The sequence below is a fragment of the Heptranchias perlo genome, chromosome 3, assembly GCF_035084215.1.
Source record: "Heptranchias perlo isolate sHepPer1 chromosome 3, sHepPer1.hap1, whole genome shotgun sequence".
Taxonomy (NCBI): Eukaryota; Metazoa; Chordata; class Chondrichthyes; order Hexanchiformes; family Hexanchidae; genus Heptranchias; species Heptranchias perlo.
The window spans coordinates 137,413,658-137,428,657 of record NC_090327.1 but is presented as its reverse complement, the minus strand read 5'-3'; the positions used below and the strand labels follow the sequence as shown (position 1 = coordinate 137,428,657).

The window sequence follows — 15,000 nt, the reverse complement described above, 5'->3', positions numbered from 1 at the left end:
GAAAAATTGCAGCAGCATTTAACAAGTCATTCTGCACAGTCTGATCTTGGTTTCATCGGCCAGCAACTGAGTCTATCATTTTAGACAGATACACGAATGCAATTGCACACAGGAACGTTTTCTAACCAGGCTTTCACAAGCTTACAAGCAGTTTGCAAGATAAATTGCAGTGTTATTGATGATCACACAAACATTATTGAGGTTGCAGAATGGGATAGTTTAGTGGAAAGCAAAAGGTTCCATCTTTAGCACTGATTTTCAAGTAGTCCTTTTCTTTGGCAGCTGATAACTAGCAAGGTTCAACGTGCATGGGCAGGCAAGTTCCAATAACACCTGCATAGGTGAGGTCAATATCGTAAGCCCTCTGGCTGGGTTAATGGGCTGCTTGGCAAAGAGAACTTCTTAAAATCTACACGGTTTACAGTATTACCCAAGTGCGTGACTAGGACAACAATTCTGGAAACCTACAAACAAAACATGGCATTCATTTCTATAGGAGGAGATTCCATCAAGAAAATGGTTACCTGTGGAGCGAGACGGTAAAATCTGATTGACCAGGAGGCTGTTTATTTCAGGTAACCCCTTTCTTCCCGAAATCTCGTCCTGAACGTATCTACGAAGGGTCCAGTTTTCTGTACCTGCTGCACCAGATTCCTGACTGTAGCTGATTGATGAAGAGCGTATTGTTCTTAATCGTAAACTTTGTGCTCTCTGTTGACGTGCTGCATCGCAGGTCTGATTTGGATGCCATATTTGCTTACAATGGTAACAGAACTCAGTGCCACATCCTTCACGGGCACAAGTGAGTTTTGGACAGCTGGCACAGCCAAACGCTATCACTGCATAACTGCAAAAACAAAGATAAAATAATTATTGTATGAAAATAAAATCAGTCCTTGCCTCCCCTACTGCTTTACTGTTATATTTCACTGGGCATCAAATAAACCTGGATTCTAAACAAGACACATGCATCCCAAAAGTTTCTCAGACTTCAGAAGTTTGAATCAAATTGCATCTTCACACAAACCTTCAGATCTATTTTACCAGTACTCAAAATTACTATAAACCAGCTCTGATCTAAACCCCAACTCCCAAATTTAACAATTAGACTAGTGTTACAAATTTGGGTCTGCCATAGATACCATCTCTGATTCAGTGACATTGTCTTTCCCATAAACGGTCTGAATGTCTTACTTTATGGGTGTTGATTCACAGTGCCCTGTCTACTTGTACAGTAACTAAACTCAAGGGACTGTGACATTAGAACACCACTGTGACGTGAACCAGATGTCCATTTCTTTTGCACGTGTGCTTCTCCAATCACTCCAAAAGCAGACTGAGCAAACACTTGCAGTGAAACAGGCCACACACGCGTGGATAAGCTGTACTAATTCACAGTAAGGTGAACATACAGAACAGCAGTTATGATCAGACTCACTTAATTGCCAGTGTTAAATTTTAACTTGTAGTTTCAGGGTTAAAAAGCCCACAGTCAGAAGTTCTCAAAAGAAGAGTCCTTAGCTCAGAGACCAGACAGGATGGGCTGCAGTGGGCTTCATAAGATGAAAATTGCTACAGAAAGCAAAACATGAAATGCAAATGTTAATCGTTTAAATGGCTGGAGTGACGGCATTCAATCGCAGACTTCCTTGCCATTGTCAAAAATTGGGGCGTGGAGTTTGATCGATAGCTATATCTGAAACCTTTGAGAAGGGGACAGAGAGGGGACAGAGCGCGCCAGCGCCAGGGGGAGCGCGGGAGACAAAGCCAGAGAGCGACAGAGCCAGAGCGCCAGGCGAGAAGGGCCGGATCCACGAGGTCTTTTACTGCACTGCTTGTGGACCAGGAGGAGCACGAGTACTTCCCCACGGCTCACCAAGCTTACCTTTCAAAAGACCCCTCGATCGGCCAATCTCCTCACGATCACCCCCCCCCATACAAACCCCGAAGACTCCGATCCCTGCCCGGCTACTTTCCCTCCGGACAGGCAACCATCCAGTCATCCTGGCTGGCTGCCGGGCACGAAACCCGGACAAAAAAAAAAAATTATAGTCCTTCAATTAAGTTGCGATCGCAGAATCTGGCCCACTAACATAATTTCCGGGTTTCGTGTCAGAAAAAATTACCGTGCCTATTTCTGCCCGGCTCCGAGTAAATATCGGGGTCAGGCATCGATATTTATTGTTTTATGTATCACGGAGGATAATAAAGTACAGGATTTGCTGTTTTGTACCAGTTTCATTTAAATAAATCTTTTATTGGTTCAGAGCTTGAGTCTCTGTCCGAAGTGTACATTCAGTCCACTTTTCGGAGACAGCTGCATAATGCAGCACAATACATTCCAGTAGCTGGTGTGCAGAGTAAGACTGGTGCAATCCTTGGGTCTCACTCTCATTTAACTAGAGATTGGATAGGTTACATTACACTCCAGATCAGAGGGGACTTGAGGCCCATTTATGAACCTAAGGAAATAGCTTGCACAAAAATCCAAAAACGTGACAAACTTGTTGTTATACTGCTCAATATACTCTGCAAATGAACACCAAAAATCTATAACTGTACTCCTGGGTTTGCAGTGTTGTCAGTAGGATTTCAGCTAAGCATGAGGGTGGGCATGTGACATTTTCACATGGCCATCCTTGCCAGCTTTACTAAAATCTTAGGGATGACACTGAAAACCTTGAAATATACAGCTTTTTGTTCCAAACCTTCAGGTTAGTCATACGGTTGAGATTACTAGAAACACCTTTAAGCAATACATATAATTGGGAATAACTAACTAACGGGGCAGAAAAGCAACAGATTATATGCTGTAGGATGTATTGCGCGTCACTTGGGAAACACAACTTTTTTCATGTCCAGCAATTACATTTAGTCTGATGTACTACTCAATTTTTATTTTGAGGGGCAGGAACCAATTATTGGAGCTATAAATCTGACCAGCCCATTGATTCTAAAGCTAAGAACTAGATGAGATGAGTAGCTCCAGATTCAGGACTTGAACAAAGGAACGTGGCATTCTATGGGGAGGCTGATTAAAAAGAGTGGGTAACTTAATTTAAATTTAACATGCAAGTTGCATCTGAAACATCTCAAAAATGGTTTAAAAATTTGACAGTATCACAATTATAGAAGCATGGATATAAAGTGCATTTGACATAATCTTTAGACAAAGTTCTTTAATTCTTTAACTATGCTGAGGATTTAAAGTAAGTTGGGTAAATAACAGTGCTAGAATCAGAAAAAAAATTACATAATTTTTCTGATGACTCAGGTGATTTATCATATATGCTGCAAAGGAGCAAACTACAAATACAATTAGGCTAGAGTATATTTGGTTCCCCAATGGCTCAGTGAGTTTGTCCTGTGAATAGATTACATCTCCTGATTGTGCTGAATTAGTTGATCTCAGTTGGGTAATGGTACAGCCACAATTAATTGACTGCAGTATCTCATTGTTGAAGCTCCCAGCGATATAAAGACAAGTTGGGCAAGTTACCAGACTGCCGAGCACCCACAGAACTGAACCTCAGCACGTAGTCAACACGTGCAGGGAAAGAAGACAATTGATGAGGGAAAAAAAAAGCATGTGGTTATTTTAAATTCTCTACGTTCATGCAACTTCAGAAACATTGGGTTGGAATTTGCCCTGATCCAGCAAATTTTGGCCCATTATATAGATAGGCCAGGACTGGGCTCAATAGGCCCTATTTAAATACACACCTTTGAATCCATTTAAGTCCAAGTTTGAGATCACAAAGCAAATCTAGATTCAACAGGCACGTGCTTCAAGGAATCCTTATAATAAAGGATTTTTAGTATTTAACTGTCAACGTTCATATGCCTCCAAAAAATCCTATATGTTGATAATCTCAGTCAATAAATGTAAACTAACCAGAGTTTAAATCAAATTTAAATTTTATATTACACACACTCCCGCCCAAAACATATAAAGCAAGCAATGCCTCTATTGTTTAAAACCACGCAGCATAGGTTAGAGATGGGATAAAAAAGATTTTTTATAGCTTCCTGAACCCTATGATTCACCACCATACAAAAAGGTCAAATATTTAGCCACATAAAGTCAGTTCTATTATAATTTCTAAAAGCATTTCATGTATGCAGCCACAAAAGTATTAGCTGTTCCATTTTTCAAACTGACCTACAATTTAGAGGCTTTAATTTTTTACAAATGTGCTTTGAAATTCATAAAGATTGAAATGTACCATTGCGGTATTAACATCTGTAATGCTTCAAGCCAACAGTTCCATTACACATGCTTAATAATCAAGCTATTGACAGTTACATCGTGCCAACAGCACAGAAACAGGACATTCGGCCCAACAGGTCCATGCCGGCATTTATGCTCCACACGAGCCTCCTCCCTCCCTACTTCATCGAACCCTATCAGCTATTCTATTCTACCCCTTCTATTCCTTTCTCCCTCGTGTGTTTATCCAGCTTCCCCTTAAATGCATCTGTGCTATTTGCCTCAACTACTCCTTGTGGTAGCACTTTCCACATTCTTACCACTCTTTGGGTAAAGAAGTTTCTCTTGAATTCCCTATTGGATTTATTAGTGACGATCTTATATTGATGACCTCTAGGTTTGGACTCTCCCATAACCTATCAGACCCTTTCATAATCTTAAAGACTTCCATCAGGTCACCCCACAGCCTTCTTTTTTCTAGAGAAAAGAGCCCGGGCCTGTTCAGCCTTTCCTGGTAAGTATTTACCAGGAAAGACCTCATTACAGCCTTGGTCCACACATGGACAAAAGAGCTGAATTCCAGAGGTGAGGGGAGAGTGACTGCCCTTGACATCAAGGCAACATTTGACAGAGTGTGGCACCAAGGAGCCCTAGTAAAATTGAAGTCAATGGGAATCAGGGGAAAACTCTCCAGTGGCTGGAGTCATACCTAAGCACAAAGGAAGATGGTAGTGGTTGTTTGAGGCCAGTCATCTCAGCCCCAGGACATTGCTGCAGGAGTTCCTCAGGGCAGTGTCCTAGGCCCAACCATCTTCAGCTGCTTCATCAATGACCTTCCCTCCATCATAAGGTCAGAAATGGGGATGTTCGCTGATGATTGCAGTGTTCAGTTCCATTCACAACCCCTCAGATAATCAAGCAATCCGTGCCCACGTGCAGCAAGACCTGGACAACATTCAGGCTTGGGCTCATAAGTGGCAAGTAACATTCGTGCCAGACAAGTGCCAGGCAATGACCATCTCCAACAAGAAAGAGTCTAACCACCTCCCCTTGACATTCAACTGCATTACCATCGCCAAATCCCCCACCATCAACATCCTGGGGGTCACCATTGACCAGAAAATTAACTGGACCAGCCATATAAATACTGTGGCTACAAGAGCAGGTCAGAGGCTGGGTATTCTGCAGCAAGTGACTCACCTCCTGACTCCCCAAAGCCTTTCCACCATCTACAAAGCACAAGTCAGGAGTGTGATGGAATACCCTCCACTTGCCTGGAAGAGTGCAGCTCCAACAACACTCAAGAAGCTCGACACCATCCAGGACAAAACAGCCCGCTTGATTAGCACCCCATCCACCACCCTAAAAAACATTCGCTCCCTTCACCACCAGCGCACTGTGGCTGCAGTGTGTACCATCCACAGGATGCACTACAGCAACTCGCCAAGGCTTCTTCGACAGCAGCTCCCGCTACCTCTACCACCTAGAAGGACAAGAGCAGCAGGCACATGGGAACAACACCACCTGCATGTTTCCCTCCAAGTCACACACCATCCCAACTTAGAAATATATCGCCGTTCCTTCATCGTCGCTGGGTCAAAATCCTGGAACTCCCTTCCTAACAGCACTGTGGAAGAACCTTCACCACATGGACTGCAGCGGTTCAAGGCGGCGGCTCACCACCACCTTCTCAAGGTCAATAAATGCTGGCCTTGCCAGCGATGCCCACATCCCATGAACGAATAAAAAAAAATCTTCAGTTCTGGAATCATCCATGCGAATCATTTTTGCACCTGCTCCAATGCCTCTATATCCTTTTTGTAATATGGAGACCAGAACTCTGCACACACTCCAAGTGTGGTCCAACCAAGGTTCTGTACAAGTTTAACATAACTTCCCTGCTTTTCAATTCTATCCCGCTAAAAATGAACCATTCTTGGTTTGCCTTTTTTAATGGCCTTATTAACCTGCGTCGCTACTTTTAGTGATTTGTGTATCTGTACCCCAAGATCCCTTTGCTCCTCTAGCCCATTTTGACTTATTATCCAAGCAGTATGTGGCCTCTTTATTCTTCCTACCAAAATGCACCACCTTACACTTATCTATATTGAAATTCATTTGCCAATTATATGCCCAAACTGCAAGTTTATTAATGTCTTCTTGCAGTTTGACGTATTCTTCCATTGTATTAACCACACCCCCCAATTTGGTGTTGTCCACAAATTTTGAAATTGTACTTCCGATTCCAGAGTCCAAATCGTTAACGTAAACTGTGAACAATAGCCCCAACACTGATCTTTGTGGAACACCCTCTTCTCACTTTTTGCCGGTCTGAGTAGCTACCCTTAATCCCTACTCAGTTTTCTGTTTTGTAGCCAGCTTGCTATCCATTCTGCTACCTGTCCCAACTCCACATGCTCTGACTGTAGTCATGAGTCTACGATGCGATAACTTATCGAAGGCCTTTTGAAAATCCAAAATATATTACATCTACTGCATTACCCTTGACTATTCTTTGTTACTTCAAGAAATTCAATAAGGTTGGTCAAGCTGTGCTGACTATTATATTTTCATTTTCTAGATGCTTTTCTATTACATTATAGTAATGATTCCATTATCTTTCCTACCACGATGTTGAGCTAACTGGTCTACGGTTCCTGGACTTGTTCTATCTCCCTTTTTAAATATATTAACATTAGCTGGACACCAGTGCTCTGGGGACGGATGGATGCACGCACGCACACCTTTTAATATGTGTGGATGCAATCCATCTGGACATTGGGTTTATCCTCTCTAGTTTATCAATTATCTCCCCCCTTTCGATCTTAAATGTCTTTCTATCTTTTTTGATCTCTTCTTCTAATGTCATGCCCACCTTGTTAGTAAATACTGAAGCAAAGTAACTATTCAATATTTCTGCCATTTCACTATTTCACTTATTTTCCTCGATAATTTAATTTCGTAGTTACTCTTTGCTTTCCTGATTGTTTTTTTGACTTCTTTCTGAACTTCTTCATATTCCCTTTTGTCATTCTCTCCTTTATTGTCTATGTACTTAGAGTGTGCCTTTTTCTTTAGTTTCAATTTTACCCTTATCTCTTAATTCATCCATGGTATTTCATTGTTGGCTAGCTTGTTGCTGTTTTTAAGAGGAATATACTTTTTCTGAACTCTATTGATCACCATTTTAAATATTTCCCACTGCTGTTCTGTCAAAAAAAAATTTCCAGCTTATCTTCGAGTTCCATTCCCTTCCCCTCAAATTAGCTTTTTTCCCCAATCTATTACTTTGGTCTTTGTCGTACTTATGTCTTTCTCAGTCATTATTTTAAATCGTATGTTATGATCAATATTGCCTAGATGTTCCCCTACGCTTACTTCTCTTAACTGCTCCGGTTCATTTCCCATTACTAGATCCAGCAGTGATTCCTCTCTCATTGGGCTTCTCACATTTTGGGTAAGAAAGGAGCCCTGGACACACTGTAAAAACTCCATTCCCCTTTCCCTACCTCCTCTTGCCAGTTTATTTGGGGGTAGTTGAAATCTCAAACAATTATTCAATTTTTCTTTTAAACTCATTTCATAGATTTACCTACACATTTCTTCCTCCACTTCCCTTCCACTATTAGGTGGTCTATAGAATATACCTATTAACGTGATCAATCCCTTCTTATTCTTTGTCTCAGTCCATATGGATTCTACTTCTACCGTATTACTTGCACCCCTTTTTTCTATTGCTATTATGCGGTCTTTAAATTAGTACAGCTATCCCACCCCCCTTCTTCCTTCCCTATTCTTTCTAAATACATTATATCCTGCAATATTTAACAGCCAGTCCTGTTCTTTATGTAGTCATGTTTCAGTCATCCCTACATCATCTGGCTCCTTGCTACGAATTATTGCCTCCAGTTTCCCCATTTTGTTTCGGATGCCATGCACGTTGCTGGACAAGCAATTTAATTTGCTTTTAATAATTGTTCCCCTCACTTTATTTTTAACAGTCATTTTGTACTCCTGTTCTATAACTGTATTTGTTCCCTGACCGTTTAAGTTACCCTTGTTCCTTACCTTGGTCTGACCTTTACTCTCATCTCATTACTTTTATCTTCAGACTTGTGTTATTTTCACCAGATCCCTCTCCCCATCTTACTAGGGCATGTACTCCTAACTATCTTTACAAAAGTAAACAATTACACCAACTGCCAATGCTTATTACTTGGCACGACTTAACCCTGTAACATATGTGGCTCAAATCTATGCGTCTAAAGCCAACCCATGAAGCTTTTTATTGCACCCTACAAATCAAAGTGAAAAAGTGGATTGGCCTTCAACAAGCACTTTAAAATCTAGACTGATCTTTCAAGTGTAAAATAAATCTTAAAAGCCCCAAGACATTAAATGTCCTAGTGGTTAAGGGTGGGCAGGCTGGATGAGTAATCTTGCTGTTTCATTATGAAATCAGACTAACAGAATATTAGTCTTGGAAGAGAGCTATGCAATTCGGCGAATTAAAAGCGTCTGCTTGTCTCTCCCCATACATCCTAAAGCTTTCTGAAATCAATGTAAGGTGTATCCTATGAAGAACAGTAACATAGGAATACAGCAGAAAATGGTCATGCTTTTTCACAAGGAAAACTGCGCCAGGCTGCGACTTTAATTTCGCAATTTATTTTTCTTTGAGGTGCTGGGTGGGGGAAGGAGAAAGAAGGGAAGGAACACAATTAGTCCTTACAAGATCATTTAAGTTACTAAACCAAATGCATGTATAAACAGGTCTAAGTGAATAATCCACCAGGTTTTACAATAGAAACGTAATTAATGAGAACCAACTGCTTAACTAAAGTTTTCTAATTTCAGCATAAAACTTGCCCAATCACTATATAACAAGAACACACAATTACATTTAGGCGGGGTCCATGGTCACCCAAGATCAATTGTTCTTCAGCACAATAATGTCATGACTACATTAAAGTTCCTTGAAGCACATTTCCAGTGCTGGACTGAGGAACTCAAAGGCCCCAATATTAGCAGAGGGGCGGGTTGACAGCCTGGGGGGGGGGGGTGCAGTTGGGCGCGTGGCAAACCCGCATGAACCAAACTTACCATTTCCGACGCTATCGCATGTTGATTGCTGATGATTAACGTCCTCTCTGGGTTTCGCGCCCGGCAGCTAGTCTGATTGAAAGGCTGGCTGCCATCAGGAGCTGTAACGCTAGGGGCAGGGGGGGGGGGGGGGGGGGGGAGGAAAGAGAGTGCGCCAGACGTCATCCACGCTGGACTGGAAGACCTGGGGTAGGAGAAGGGAAGATCGGGAGGGTGACGTCGGAGTAGGTTTCAAAAGGTAGGTCCATTTAGTGTTTTCACTACATTGCATGTTTTCTTTTTATTTAATTTATTTAGTTTCTTTCTCCCTGATCCGGCCCTTCACGCCTGGTGCTCAGAAGCGGTGGGCAAGCCGCCCAGCTAAGTTAAAAATCTTTATGTTTCTAATCATCTGTCGCAGGTAAAGTGCCTTAAGTACCTCAATGAGGTACATTTGGCTCTTTAACAGTCATCCCACGGGCTTTAATTGCCAGCGGGACTTCCAGTTTCGGGTCGCCCGTGCGCACACAGGTGGGTTCCTGGGAAACTCTGAAGCCGGCGGGTTGGAGCCGGCTTCCAAACCCAAACGGGATTTGCGTGACTTTCGCCCCCAATGTACCCGCATTTGCCTCCTAAAATCACCCCAAAAATGTTTCCAGTACGGGAGGACTCCCAGGGAGTGGCCCTGGGAGTCCTCAACCTGGACTCTGAACCCCATGAAATCTCATGGCATCAGGTCAAACATGGGCAAGGAAACCTCCTGCTGATTACCACCAATCACCCTCCCTCAGCTGATGAATCAGTCCTCCTCCATGTTGAGCACCACTTGGAGGAAGCACTGAGGTTTAGCAAGGGCACAGAATGTACTCTGGGTGGTGGACTTCAATGTCCATCACCAAGAGTGGCTCGGCAGCACCATTACTGACCGAGCTGGCCGAGTCCTGAAGGACATAGCTGCCAGACTGGGCCTGCGGCAGGTGGTGAGCGAACCAACACGAAGGAAAAACTTACTTGACCTCATCCTCACCAATCTACCTGTCGCAAATGCATCTGTCCATGACAGTATTGGTAGGAGTGACCACCACACAGTCCTCGTGGAGACGAAGTCCCGTCTTCGCACTGAGGACACCATCCAATGTGTTGTGTGGCATTACCACCGTGCTAAATGGGAGAGATTCAGAACAGATCTGGCAGCTCAAAACTGGGCATCCATGAGGTGCTGTGGGCCATTAGCAGCAGAATTGTATTCCACCACAATCTGTAACCTCATGGCCCGGCATATTCCTCACTCTACCATTACCAACAATCCAGGGGACCAACCCTGGTTCAATGAGTGTAGAAGAGCATGCCAGGAGCAGCACCAGGCGTACCTAAAAATGAGGTGCCAACCTGGTGAACCTACAACTCAGGACTACATGCATGCTAAACAGCAGAAGCAACATGCTATAGACAGAGCTAAGCGATTCCACAACCAACGGATCAAAGCTCTGCAGTCCTGCCACATCCAGTCGTGAATCGTGGTGGACAATTAAACAACTAACGGGAGGAGGAGGCTCTGCAAATATCCCCATCCTCAACAATGGCGGAGTCCAGCACGTGAGTGCAAAAGACAAGGCTGAAGCGTTTGCAACCATCTTCAGCCAGAAGTGCCGAGTGGATGATCCATCTCTGCCTCCTCCCGATGTCCCCACCATCACAGAAGCCAGTCTTCAGCCAATTCGATTCACGCTACGTGATATCAAGAAACGGCTGAGTGCACTGGATACAGCAAAGGCTATGGGCCCCGACAAGATCCCAGCTGTAGTGCTGAAGGCTTGTGCTCCAGAACTAGCTGCGCCTCTAGCCAAGCTGTTCCAGTACAGCTACACACTGGCATCTACCCGACAATGTGGAAAATTGCCCAGGTATGTCCTGTCCACAAAAAGCAGGACAAATCCAATCCGGCCAATTACTGCCCCATCAGTCTACTCTCAATCATCAGCAACGTGATGGAAGGTGTCGTCGACAGTGCTATCAAGCGGCACTTACTCACCAATAACCTACTCACCAATGCTCAGTTTGGGTTCCGCCAGGACCACGTGGCTCCAGACCTCATTAGCCTTGGTCCAAACATGGACAAAAGAGCTGAATTCCAGAGGTGAGGTGAGAGTGACTGCCCTTGATATCAAGGCAGCATTTGACCGAGTGTGGCATCAAGGAGCCCTAGTAAAATTGAAGTCAATGGGAATCAGGGGGAAAACTCTCGAGTGGCTGGAGTCATACCGAGCACAAAGGAAGATGGTAGTGGTTGTTGGAGGCCAATCATCTCAGTCCCAGGGCATTACTGCAGGAGTTCCTCAGGGCAGTGTCCTAGGCCCAACCATCTTCAGCTGCTTCATCAATGACCTTCCCTCCATCATAAGGTCAGAAATGTGGATGTCCCCTGATGATTACAGTGTTCAGTTCCATTCGCAACCCCTCAAATAACGAAGCAGTCCGAGCCCGCATGCAGCAAGACCTGGACAACATCCAGGCTTGGGCTCACAAGTGGCAAATAACATTCGTGCCAGACAATGACTATCTCCAACAAAAGAGAGAGTCTAACCACCTCCCCATGACATTCAATGGCATTACCATCGCCGAATCCCCCACCATCAACATCCTGGGGGGTCACCATTGACCAGAAACTTAACTGGACCAGCCATATAAATACTGTGGCTACACGAGCAGGTCAGAGGCTGGGTATTCTGCAGCAAGTGACTCACCTCCTGACTCCCCAAAGCCTTTCCACCATCGACAAGGCACAAGTCAGGAGTATGATGGAATACCCTCCACTTGCCTGGATGAGTGCAGCTCCAACAATCAAGAGGCTCGACACCATCCAGGATAAAGCAGCCGCTTGATTGGCACCCCATCCACCACCCTAAACATTCTCTCCCTTCACCACCGGCGCACAGTGGCTGCAGTGTTTATCATCCACAGGATGCACTGCAGCAACTCGCCAAGGCTTCTTCGACAGCACCTCCCAAACCCGCGACCTCTACCACCTAGAAGGACAAGTGCAGCAGCAGGCACATGGGAACAACACCACCTGCATGTTCCCCTCCAAGTCACACACCATCCCGACTTGGAAATATATCGCCGTTCCTTCATCGTCGCTGGGTCAAAATCCTGGAACTCCCTTCCTAGCAGCACTGTGGGAGAACCTTCACCACACGGACTGCAGCGGTTCAAGGCGGTGGCTCACCACCACCTTCTCAAGGGCAATTATGGATGGGCAATAAATGACGGCCTCGCCAGCGACGCCCACATCCCATGAACGAATAAAAAAAAATATTTAAAAAAAATTTTTTTTTTTTAAATTAGCCTCAAAAGTATCATCTGTATCAGATCCCATTAAAGCTTTTCAGGGTTCTCTTTCCTCCTTCTCCTCATCAAAAGAAAGCTGGACTGAGAGTAAAGTTGCTGGAATCATCCCAGCAACACAAGTCATTTTGGCCTTTGAAGGTAAATCTGATTTTGCATTTTTTCTGGTGACATCACCATTTGTTTCTGTTCCATTCTTTTGTGTTTATTCTAAATTCTTAAAAATGATTTCTGCAATCCTAAAGGCTTTTAAAAAGGAAATCAATAATTCCTGATCTGAGAGATAAATATTTATCAGGTACAAAAAAAATCTTGCTGGACTAAAACCAGAATTTAAAAGTGATGCTCTCATGAACAAAAGTGCATTTTGAAATATCTTCATCTCACTAAATTATAAATATCCCATTAAGCACATTTTTAAACAAAAAAATGGCAGTGACTTGTGCTGTGGTATGTCTCCTTGGGCACTGACTATCCTCTGGCGCCTTAGCCAAGAGGTCAGTGATGCATGGTGATTCGGAGTATCATTTGACACATCACAGCTGAACCTTTCCCCACACTTCTAGCAGGAATCAGTGAATAGGAACTAGGAGCAGGATCCCTGGCCAATTATTCCCCTCCACAGCCACTCAATCTAACACTCACACTAACTCTAGTACTCATCAATTTTCCTCACTGAATTCAGTTAACTCAGCCCAGACCAAGGATTGAAGACAAGGCATACCATGTAGTAAATTTATTTGCAGAATATTTGGGAGAGGATCATGAGGCACAAAAAAGGATTTAGCAGCAAGGGAAGCTGCTACGTCCCAATTTTATATATGAAAAAGTTTTAAAGACAGTACTGGGAACAAATGTTCTTTGCCCAAATTAGTTCCCTCCTAATGGCTTCCTGATGACGTGAGTATCCTTAATCACTTCCGCACCAGCGGAAGCACAATTTTCAAGGTGCTGGTATATTAGACGACTGTTGGAAAAATAATTGGCTGCCAATCCATTCTGAACATGGTACCTTCAAAAGCAATTCTGCAAGGAAACATGTAACATATGGTGGGCTTGCAAGCCTCCTTTTATTACTATACAGTCTGGCTTATTTGAAAGTATAATCTAGACTATTCCTTCAAGGTTTTCTATATCTGCTACTGTTAAGTAAGAAACCGATACTGATTAATAAATGGATTACAGTTCAATTGGTGTTCAGTAGCAAATCGCATTTTATCTGTCAGAAGTTATGCAATGGAAGTGCTGTGATCTAAAGCTAGTTAACCCCAGTGCTCATCACTTCATCTCCAGAATGTTTCTACCACAATCACTCATATCATAATTACATTTGAATTATCTTCTCAGATGAAATTTGAAAGAGGTCCTACCGTTAAGTTCGGCAGGACCACCAGCACTTCTGGGTTTCCCGGCCGCTACACCCCCCCCCCCCCAAAATAAATATCAGGGCCAGTGTGTCTTTGAGACCGCTTCCTGCATTCTTGAACAAGTTGTGCAAATAGTTCTATCAATACAAGTTGTTTCTTTGTGCCAATTTTCTTCCTCTCCTGAAGGCATCAACTCATTGCTAGGGTAAGGTTTCACAGGCACTGAGCATCCTTGTGGTACCTCACCAAAGCAGCTTGGACAGTGACTATCAAGCTAATTGACCAAGATGATCATCACTTTGGAGCCCAATCCTATCCTCAACTAATGCCTACAAATACACTATTTAACAATGCCTGCTGGAAGTGTGATCAGGAGCAGGAACAGTGAACAATTTTCCTCCATCTCAAGTGGCCATGGCCGATATTCCTCCACCTTACCCAGCGACACTTAGCCCAATTGTAGACCCCTGCTGCTGCACAGGGCATGGACCAACTAACTCACCAATGATCAAACATGATCTGTACAATCAGCTGATTCACTAAATTACTTGATGAGCAAATCAGGGGAGCACTGTGCATCAGAGAGTTAAGAGAAACCACAGGAGGCAAGGATCTCCACGTACACTTACCATAAAATCTGTTGCATAAGTCACACCAAACCCAAGTGTTTGATTCGCAAACTGGCCCACGTGATCTTTTACCAATGAAAAAGTTACTTTTGCTGGCTTTTAAATTATACAAATCATTCTAAATTGCAATCACATTAACATCTAAATGTTTAAGTATAATATAAATCAACCTAGGCACTTAAAACTCGTGAGAAAATATTGGTTCAAAATGGAATTTATGAACTCAAGTGGGCTAAAAATATTTTTTCTACTGCTTCAATCAAATGCTGAATGCTTGTCAGAATTCGCCATGCAAACAGGATGAGTTCGACCAGAGACTTCCAGGTATCGAAGCTTGCCATTCGTGATGTTCTACAACTTTGCTGCT

At 43.4% G+C, this 15,000-nt stretch overlaps 1 protein-coding gene across 3 annotated transcripts in view; it reads right to left on the bottom strand.

The window, feature by feature from the left end:
* The window catches only part of rnf19a (ring finger protein 19A, RBR E3 ubiquitin protein ligase), a 102,319-nt gene that overhangs the window by 39,997 nt on the left and 47,322 nt on the right, over positions 1-15,000 (bottom strand). For 2 of the 3 annotated variants that reach the window (XM_067982038.1, XM_067982039.1), the window contains exon 3: positions 525-847. In XM_067982038.1, coding sequence (XP_067838139.1) covers positions 525-847 — 323 coding nt within the window. The remainder of the gene's footprint in view (positions 1-524; positions 848-15,000) is intronic. The other variant, XM_067982040.1, reaches the window with a different exon arrangement.